This window comes from Tubulanus polymorphus, chromosome 9 (assembly GCF_964204645.1).
Source record: "Tubulanus polymorphus chromosome 9, tnTubPoly1.2, whole genome shotgun sequence".
NCBI lineage: Eukaryota > Metazoa > Nemertea > Palaeonemertea > Tubulaniformes > Tubulanidae > Tubulanus > Tubulanus polymorphus.
Window position 1 is genome coordinate 1,207,468 of NC_134033.1, and position 10,424 is coordinate 1,217,891.

A 10,424-nucleotide genomic window follows, 5' to 3' on the forward strand; every position below is an offset into this window, starting at 1 on the left:
TTCATTAATTTATTACGTACGCATAAAATTTGAATTTTTGCCATTTTTTCGTATACATTAAGCATTACAGTACACACTTGCACTGACCCCTTCCCCTCCCCCTCCCCTAATGCGTAAGTAATAAATGAATGATCCCAAGACAATATTTTTAAGTTGTAGAATTTTAAGTAACGTCCCATTGCACCAGGATTATCTCCGATCTATTTGATAAGCCTACTGTTAACGCTATTCAGTAATTCAGACGGGATCTGCATATGTCGAAACGATTATGGAATTTTGGCGGTTTTTGATATATCTAATTTTCTAGAATGTGTTTAAATTTGGCGCCAGAACGGAACACACACGAATTATTTGTATAATCTTCATTAATTGTACTGTATGAGATATTATGAGTCAATATCTTCAATGACTGCGAAAACGATACGATCTTTTCGTTACTAAATAATGATCCGAAAGCTCCATACGGTTCCCGCGTACGAAAAGCTTCGGAGTTATCCGTTATCCGGAGTTCGGAGTTATCCGTACGGGTCCGTACGAATAACCACTTCGCCACTTAAAAAGCCCTCCATTTTTTGTGGTTGTCCCCTGTCAAAATAAATAAATAAATTAGGGCGCTAGTTTCGCAGATATGTTTTTCTAGTTGAATTCGGATTGACAGTTGATCATAGGATCATACAAGACATTTTTATGGAACGGAGACAAGTTGTGACTGCCTATACGAGGTAAACCGGCTTATCATACGCTTATCTACCATGATGGTTTCGTTTTGAATTTATGTTTACCTCGCTCTTAGTAAGTTTTTTTGTAAAAGAAAAGCCGGACTGGACCCCTGCGCTACGCTATCAGCTGGGTACCTACGATTCCTTGATTTCTTTAAAAGGTCCTCTTGAACGGCACAAGGGCAAAAGTTTTTTCCCCAGCCCAGTGTACCATTATAAAAGACTGATTAATCTGTAGGTTCCGTGCCTGTCTCTAACTATATCTCAGTGAGTGAGTGATATATTCTCTGGTATTTTTTAGGATGCAGGGTGAATCGCTGAATGTTGATAAATGGCCGTTGTTTAGTTTACTGGACGTTGAAGTGATATCGTCGATCCGTCTGGCGTGCGTGTTCGGTAACTCAGCCGTCGAGGCTATTTATATCACTAACGACGACGACGTCTTCGCCATCGGAACAAACTGTAATAGCTGTCTGGGTATCGGTAAGTGGTTTATCTTAAACCTAGCTCCAACTTACTTTAACCTTCTCATTCTCAATGACTTCAGCAATTCAGTAAAATTATCATTAGCCTCTCATTCTCAATGACTTCAGCAATTCAGTAAAATTGTAATTAGTTACTAATGACGACCTTCTTATTCTCAATGAGTTTGACGATTCAGTAAAATTATGATTAGTTTATAAAAATGATGACATTCTCAATGACTTCAATGATTCAGTAAAATTATGATTAGCCTCTCATTCTCAATGACTTCAACGATTCAGTAAAATTATGATTAGTTACTAATGATGTCCTTCTCATTCTCAATGACTTCAACAATTCAGTAAAATTATGTTGACCTTCTCATTCTCAAAGATGACTTTGACGATTCAGTAAAATTATGATTAGTTACTAATGATGACCTTCTCATTCTCAATGACTTCAATGTTTCAGTAAAATTATGATTAGTTAATAATGACGACCTTCTCATTCTCAAAGACTTCAACGAATCAGTAAAATAATGATTGTTATTTCAAGGGGATTCGTCTGGTAGTTTGAGACCGCGGAAAATTGAGCAACTTTGTAAGAAGAACATTGTGAATATAACGTACGGAAGTGGACCTCATTTATTAGCTATTAGTGCCGGTAAGTTGACTTAGAAAAATCAGCTTTGACTTGTCTTAAACTAAGACTGTGATCTAAGAATCCGCCCCCTTTAAAATCCTTCTCAGTTATAGATCATTCATTGAGTTGAATTCCACTCATTGGACTCAACAGTTCTGCAAATGCGGATTTAGGTTGGTTTACCCCCTTCAAAATTTGAATGTGTTCTCCAAAACATCTGGAAACTTTTCTTTGCAAAGAAAAGAAAATTTTATGGATGGCGATGAATGCCAGAAAAGCCTATTTTTGTCCTAGATTTTCTGTGGGTGAGCCACCGAAAGCCAATACGAATGTTTCACACTTGTAGTCCTCGCGTTACCAAATCTGCGCTTTTCAAATTAAGTGTCCATTTACATTTTCAGGTCCAACAAACCTAGATCCGCCCTTGTCATATCCTTAACCCTTTCAGTGCTGACTAGTTAATAGCCTATAGTGCTAGAGATAATTTGAAAAATTTTTAGAAATTCCACCCTAGTGTGTTGAATAACGGGAATACCACTATAGTGCGTCTACACCGCGATGCGGTGTATCGTTAGTTACTAGTATTTCACTATGTTTGACAGGTGCTGCCATCTTTCAAGAGAGATAATTACTAATTATATCAATACACCGCAGTGTGGTGTACTAGCAAAATCCATCACTGATTTATACACCCCACTGCGGTGTAGATGCACTGAAAGGGTTAAAAACTGGACTTTTGAGTCATATCCATAAGAACTTACTGTTGAGTCCATTCCGTGAAAACTTTACCATTAAGTTGTGTCCGTTAAAACATGAGTGTTGTATATTTTCAGCGGGCGAGCTGTTCGCGTGGGGTCATAATGATTACTGTCAGTTAGGTAACGGCAGCACGAATCGAGGCACCGTACCGTCGCCGTGCACGACGAACCTCGCCGGAAAAAAGGTCGTCAGTATCGCGTGCGGCAGCCACCACTCTTTAGCGTTAACCGACACGGGCGAGGCGTTCTCGTGGGGACAGAATAACTGCGGACAGATCGGCTCCGGAACGACGACCAATCAACCGAACCCGAGGAAAATCATCGCTTGCATCGGTAAACAAAAAAACGGAACGTTTTATAAAGTGACTACATCGCAGTGCAATGTATGAATTGATGATGGACAGTGCAGTGTATTGATGTTATTATTAATTAGTTTTTATCTTTATTGAAGCAGTGCAATATCAGTAACTAAAGATACACTGCAGTGCGGTGTATAGATTGGTGACGGACTTTGCTAGTACACCGCATTCTATCTCTATTGAAACATAGTGCAATATTAGTTAATACCGATACACTGCACCGCAGTGTAGATGTGGTGTCTGCCTGTTATTTTACGCACTGAGGTTGAATTTTTCAAAATTTTCAAATTTCTCTCCAGCACTGAAAGGGTTAATCTCAGTAAATCGTGTTCAACTCGAGTCAAATTCTTAAAACCTAAAATTTAAAAATCAGTTTTGCCGTTCTTCTCAATATGGTTCTGTGGAACCAGGTCCTGAGTTAGTACTAGACGTGTAGTATCTGGTTGATGTATTCAAGGAAATCAGTGGAACCAGGTCCTGAGTTTTGTAGTATTTGGAAAATTTATTCAAGAAATTCAGTCAAATTATGTTAACTCAGTGAAAACGTGGGAAAATGAACTTATTTCAGATCCAGGAATCTAATTTTGTTTTGTTTGTTTATTATATGAAGGAATGAGAACAGTGACTGCGATTGCTTGTGGGCAGACGTCATCAATGTGTATCGTAGATAATGGTGATGTACGTAATCTGCAGATTTCTAGTTCCTCTCAGAGAAGTCTTCATGATTAGTTCATGTTGAGATGATGATTATTTTTCATTTGATATATTTCATTTGAAGGTATTCGGTTGGGGTTACAACGGAAACGGTCAATTGGGTCTCGGAAATAACATCAACCAAACGAATCCATGTCGTTTGGCTTTACCTCATGGAGTCTTCATAATGCAGGTAACTATTTACAATACTTCAAGAGTCTGCTGTATTTTGCAAATTGACACCAAATCGGGGTAGAATTTTACTGGTCTCAACTTTACCGCAGTAAGAGACAGAGTCTACTGTATTTCACAAACTCTTACTCAGTATTTGACACAAACTCGGGGTAGAATTTTACCGGTCTCAACTTTACCGCAGTAAGAGACAGAGTCTACTGTATTTCACAAACTCTTACTCAGTATTTGACACAAACTCGGGGTAGAATTTTACCGGTCTCAACTTTACCGCAATAAGTGACAGAGTCTACTGTATTTCACAAACTCTTACTCAGTATTTAATACCAACTCGGGGTAGAATTTTACCGGTCTCAACTTTACCGCAGTAAGGGACAGAGTCTACTGTATTTCACAAACTTAGTAGGGGTAGAATTTTACCAGTCTCAACTTTACCGCTGTAAGAGACAGAGTCTACTGTATTTCACAAACTCTTACTCGGTATTTGATACCAACTCGGGGTAGAATTTTACCGGTCTCAACTTTACCGCAGTAAGGGACAGAGTCTACTGTATTTCACAAACTCAGTAGGGGTAGAATTTTACTGGTCTCAACTTTACCGCAGTAAGAGACAGAGTCTACTGTATTTCACAAACTCTTACTCAGTATTTGACACCAGTTTTAACTTTATACTTGTATTGACAGATTGCATGTGGTTATGCCCACACTTTAGCCCTATCCGATGAGGGATGTTTATATGCATGGGGAGCAAATTCTTACGGTCAACTCGGAACTGGTAACAAGTCAAACATGGTTAGTCCTGTACGGATAGCAGAAGATATGGGCAGGTGAGGAATTCAAAATGTCTCAAACTTCTGAGTGTCAGGTTTTCGAAAGTATGCTGATAAAATGTCTAATATCTGGTGTTTGTAGTTCATTTTCAATCAAAAATGTCTCAGGTGAAGCACTGAACACATGCGAAGTGTGGACGATCAGTTTATGAAAGTGTGCTGATAAAATGTCTAATATCTGGTGTTTGTAGTTAATTTTTAATTAGAAATGTCTCAGGTGAAGCACTGAACACATGTGAAGTGTGGACGATCAGTTTATGAAAGTGTGCTGATAAAATGTCTAATATCTGGTGTTTGTAGTTCATTTTCAATTTAAAATGTCTCAGGTGAAGCACTGAACACATGTGAAGTGTGGACGATCAGTTTATGAAAGTGTGCTGATAAAATGTCTAATATCTGGTGTTTGTAGTTCATTTTCAATTTAAAATGTCTCAGGTGAAGCACTGAACACATGTGAAGTGTGGACGATCAGTTTTAGAAAGTGCGCTGATAAAATGTCTAATATCTGGTGTTTGTAGTTAATTTACAATTAGAAATGTCTCAGTTGAAGTACTCAACACATGTGAAGTGTGGACGATCAGTTTATGAAAGTGAGCTGATAAAATGTCTAATGTCTGGTGTTTGTAGTTAATTTACAATTAGAAATGTCTCAGGTGAAGCACTGAATACATGTGAAGTGTGGACGATCAGTTTTTGAAAGTCTGCTGATAAAATGTCTAATGTCTGGTGTTTGTAGTTAATTTACAATTAGAAATGTCTCAGGTGAAGCACTGAACACATGTGAAGTGTGGACGATCAGTTTTAGAAAGTGCGCTGATAAAATGTCTAATATCTGGTGTTTGTAGTTAATTTACAATTAGAAATGTCTCAGTTGAAGTACTCAACACATGTGAAGTGTGGACGATCAGTTTATGAAAGTGAGCTGATAAAATGTCTAATGTCTGGTGTTTGTAGTTAATTTACAATTAGAAATGTCTCAGGTGAAGCACTGAATACATGTGAAGTGTGGACGATCAGTTTTTGAAAGTCTGCTGATAAAATGTCTAATGTCTGGTGTTTGTAGTTAATTTTCAATTAAAAATGTCTCAGTGAAGTTCTGGACACATGTGAAGGGTGAATGATCGTATTTTTCAGATTCATAGAAATAGGTGCGTCTCACTATAATCACGTTTCCGCCGCACGGACTCAGGTCGGCTCTGTTTATATGTGGGGTCAATGTCGAGGTCAGAGCGTGACGTCTGCCGTTAAAACTCAATTTCACAGTTTGCACGATATATTCGCGATGTTCGCCACGCCTGCTATCACCTGGAAACCGATTATAGTCGGTGAGTACGATTACTCCGTGATTCCTTTAAAACTACTTCTAAACGGAAAATCCGTTTTAAATGTGATTGAAACTCAATTTGAGTTGAGCAAAATGCCCAAAACTCCTTCAATTTTGAGAACTAGTCAATTAGAAGTGTTTGTAGTTGTACCTTAGACTACGCCTAATTTGGTAGTGTTTGGATCAGGATTTTGTACCCAATTAGGCGGTTATTGAATAAGAAACTGAGTTTAGTAGTATAGGATAAAAATGTGCTTACAAAACCACCAAATGATATGCGGCAAGCAGTACTGATTTCGAAGTCTACTGTAATTTGGAAAGGAAGCGTCTGCTTCACTTTTAAATCTCATTTACAGTAATTGAGATATAAAAGTGATGCAGACGCTTCCTCAAAATTTTCTCCATCAAAACACCTTGAAAACTCCTTATATCCAGGAATAACTAATCTGTAGGCACCCTGAGTTGTGAATTCATTGAAAATGAATTGATCAATTATGCTGACTTTTTCTCCATAGAACACCTTGAAGTTTGTCGTGTCCCTGACAGCATCAGAAAAGCGTTTGACGATGCGGTGAGTAGAATATTTCCAGCCTAAAAATCTGAACCATAAAAACTACAGCAAAAATATGTTTTTGATGGACAATAACGAAATCATTTTTTTCTCATCCAGAGTTCGAGCGATTTGAAATTCTGCGTCGATGACAAATACATCCACGTACACAAAGCCTTCGTTAAAATCAGGTATTTCGATGTATTCAACTGTTTGAAATATAGATTGGTTGACGAATAAATGTTTAATGCTATTGCTCGGGGCTGTGTCTGTGTTCCCCACGGGACTCATTAACTTGATGAAATAAATGTCAATTCATCTGCGAAAACATCAAATTTGATCTGAATTTCAGCAATTTTTTAAGCGTCTCTAATAATAACATAACAGCTTATTTTCTTTTCTGTAGATGTGAACATTTCCGCACGATGTTTCAATCTCATTGGGGAGAAAATGACAAAGAGTAAGTAACAGATGGAGCCACCGGTTCCATGGCAGACGGATCCACTAGTTCCATGGCAGACGGATCCACTTGTTCCATGGCAGACGGATCCACTAGTTCCATGGCAGACGGATCCAGTTTCATAAGTTCTGAGTTCACATTTGACTGGAGAGTTAACTCATCGAAAATGTACTGATTTTTATCTCACAGTTAACTCTAACTCACAACTGTGGAACTGGATCCAGATTTATTTTCGATTGATCCCTGATTTAAGATGATATTGTTGAATTATTGTATTTTCTAGGATTATCGAGATCACTCAGTTCTCGTACCCGGTCTATAGGGCGTTCTTACAATACCTGTACACGGATCAAATAGACCTACCACCAGAGGACGCCATAGGTATAAAAACATTACATTCAAACTTCTATTTCAAATATCGCATCAGCTTTGGGTCAGAGACTTTGAAAAACACACATCTGCCGCCATAAATCCCCCTATGACATCATCGAAAACGACTAGCAATTTGATCTGGCTCCTTCCAGAAAACATAGCTGCCACCATTAATTCCCCCTATGACATCATCGAATTTCTCAGTGGTTTGATCTATAGCCCCTTTCAGAAAAGATGTCTGGCTCTATAAATCCCCTTATGATATCAAAGACCATTCTAGAAAAATGGCTGCATCCATTATTCCCCCATATAGTTAAATCGATAGTGATTTAATCTTTAGATCCTTAAAGCGAAGATGGCCGCCTCTATGAATCCCCCTATGACATCAGTGAGTTGTGTTTGTTTTTTTCTAGGATTATTAGATTTGGCGAACGCTTACTGCGAGGATCAATTAAAGCGACTTTGCGAACGAATCATAAAACAAGGAATAACGATTGATAATGCGGCCATGTTGTACGCAGCGGCCGTCAAATATCAGGCTAAGGTACGACACATAAAACTTCATCTATATTAAACCTGTACAACTGAGTCCCTGCAGTTAGTTCCATGGTTGAGTGGGTTTCATTTAACCAGAATTCTGCTTCCTTAAGCCTGGACCTGTACCACCTTCAGACAAGAACGTGCACCCCTTCAGCTAGGGCCCTGCACCTCCATCAAGCTGGAACTGTACCTCTGTCAGCCTGGACCCTGCACCCCCCTCAGCCTGGACCCTGCACCCCCCTCAGCCTGGACCCTGCACCCCTTCAGATTTTTTATACTTAATCATCATTCCAATTTTTGATGGTCCACACTCAAGGCTGTAAATGGGGGGTTCCAGAACCGGAAGGGCTGGTTCCAGGCTGTAAATGGCTGGTCCCAGAACCTGAAGGGCTGGTCCCAGGCTGTAAATGGCTGGTTCCAGAACCTGAAGGGCTGGTCCCAGGCTGTAAATGGCTGGTTCCAGAACCTGAAGGGCTGGTCCCAGGCTGTAAATGGCTGGTTCCTTCAGGTTGTAAGAAATCAGGTTCAATTCAATAGTTGAAATAAGTTCACATCATTTTGTATCAAATTCAACACCAAACCCTGAAACTATATCCTTTAATTTTCGCTGATGTTAATTTTCGACTGAAGAATGTTTTTTTCGTTGTGAACAGGATTTGGAAGAGTTTTGTTTTCGTTTCGCGTTGAATCACATGACCGCGGTGACGCAGACGGACGCGTTCGCGAATCTCGACGAGTTGTGCATGAAGAATTTCATCATGAAAGCCGCGCAAAATGGAGCGTTTAAATACTAGACCCCGAACAGCCCCGAACAGCCCCGCGATCCCGGTCCAACACGAGGGACCAGTCAAACATCGTAAGCTTTAAGTGTTTCAATTATTTGAAATTGAATATCCCTAGGCCCGGTTCCATAGTCATGGCTTAGGCTTAAGACCAATTTAAGACTGTCTTAGTTCTATGACCAATCTAACAACTTAAGACCAGTCTTAAAATTTAAGACCATTTTTGGACTTAAGTCTCAACTAAGGAACCGGCCCCAGATTTTTAAGAACTCGCAGTCGATTCTACACTCGTCTCACAGGACTGATTAGAGTTTTCTCAGCAAGGTGGCAAGTGTAGTATTCCAGGGGGGGGGGGGTCATCAGAGCGAGTGAATTTGAGTTGGGGAATTTTGAATATTTCTGTCACACATGTGCGGTCGTTTTGTCATCATATGACTCAAATATTATAAATGTCTCTTTGATTAAGTGCCAAAAAAAATGTATTGAAAGCAAAATTTAAGGCTCACATTTTCTCTGAGCGCCGAGATATTCGCAGTTGAAATCTAGCGAACAGTTAAACATTTTAAAAGGAATATTTGTTGATAAATACAGTAAACCTTGCTGAACTAGTTAAGGATTGGAAAACACATTAAACAGGCTCCTTATGAATCCTTAATTCCTTAAAAACGAAGTAGAATGTCAGAAACTCCTTATATCGAGGAATTACCGATCTGTAGGGACCGTGTTTAATCGGAAAGTGATTTTATTTTTGTCTGAGTAAGGTCCGACCATGACTGTGTTAGACAACGAGGTTTACTGTAGACTAATTAACTTATTAATATTAAATATAACTATCATAAATATTATAATTATGATTTATGGTATTATTATTATTATTATTATTATTATTATCATTTTATAAAGGAGCATTTAACCTCTATAGTAAACTGAATATAGACTCTAGGTTCTACAGATGTAGCTTAAAGATCCCAGTTCCACTTTTTTGAGTTTAAGTCCAGTAAAAGTTGTTAATAACGCCATTGTTGGTACCAATAAAAAGGTATGGTATTTATACATTTCAGATTCCATTATTTATAAATAATGGACTCTAAAACATTTAGAGTCCATGGTTTGTATATAATGATATATATGTATGTTGAATTCGAGTCAGATCTGGAGCAAATTTGTTCTCAGAAAAATGTTTGGGTTAAAGCGAACAGTGGCGTTAATAGGACGGCAGCGTTTAACGGACTTGGACTGTACATCAATTAAAAACTGAAGTATTTTTTGCATAATGAGTTTTGAAGGTTGAGCTAACATTAACACTGTTGAACTGGCCCCGAGCTAAAATTATTGGCTATGTTTATACTTGAATTTATAACTTAATTCACAAAGGACTTAAGGGAAATTTAATGGTGGGTCCAGGGAATCTCATTATTAGACTTATTTAATTTTTTCTTAAGATATTTTTTTTTTCAATGATGATGGCATTCCTAGGAGAAATGTTGTTTACACTTTTGTTAAATATGATTCGTATATAAGTAAAATTGTATTTATTTATTCAGACTTCGTTTGTATAGAATAAAAAATCATCTTCCGTTTAGAAATCGTTTTATTGTCTTTAATTTTGATTTCGAGGGTTCGGTATTATATATCAAAAAGGTTTTCGCATCATTTTACTAATATAGGAGAAAACGGCTGAATCGGCACCCGCCTGAAGCGAAAATTATTTTTCATAACCCTCAGGTGCTGCCAGCTAGTA

General features: G+C 38.3%; 1 protein-coding gene across 1 annotated transcript; it reads left to right on the forward strand.

The window, feature by feature from the left end:
- Positions 1-584: 584 nt before the first annotated feature.
- Positions 585-10,194, forward strand: LOC141910723 (RCC1 and BTB domain-containing protein 1-like). The gene is made up of 14 exons (XM_074801458.1): positions 585-722; positions 1,021-1,202; positions 1,737-1,844; positions 2,657-2,914; positions 3,551-3,618; positions 3,719-3,826; positions 4,510-4,652; positions 5,790-5,980; positions 6,495-6,550; positions 6,650-6,720; positions 6,936-6,989; positions 7,273-7,370; positions 7,775-7,905; positions 8,555-10,194. The coding sequence occupies exons 1-14, from the start codon at positions 688-690 to the stop codon at positions 8,693-8,695; spliced, it is 1,644 nt and encodes a 547-aa protein (XP_074657559.1). The 5' UTR covers positions 585-687; the 3' UTR covers positions 8,696-10,194.
- Positions 10,195-10,424: the final 230 nt, after the last annotated feature.

What these genes read in the sequence shown, in the direction of transcription:
- LOC141910723 (XM_074801458.1), top strand. Translation starts at nt 688, where the DNA reads ATGGAACGGAGACAAGTTGTGACTGCCTATACGAG. An exon ending in TTTATTAGCTATTAGTGCCG is followed by an intron (nt 1,845 to 2,656) that starts GTAAGTTGACTT and finishes GTATATTTTCAG; the next exon opens with CGGGCGAGCTGTTCGCGTGG. An exon ending in CCGTCAAATATCAGGCTAAG is followed by an intron (nt 7,906 to 8,554) that starts GTACGACACATA and finishes CGTTGTGAACAG; the next exon opens with GATTTGGAAGAGTTTTGTTT.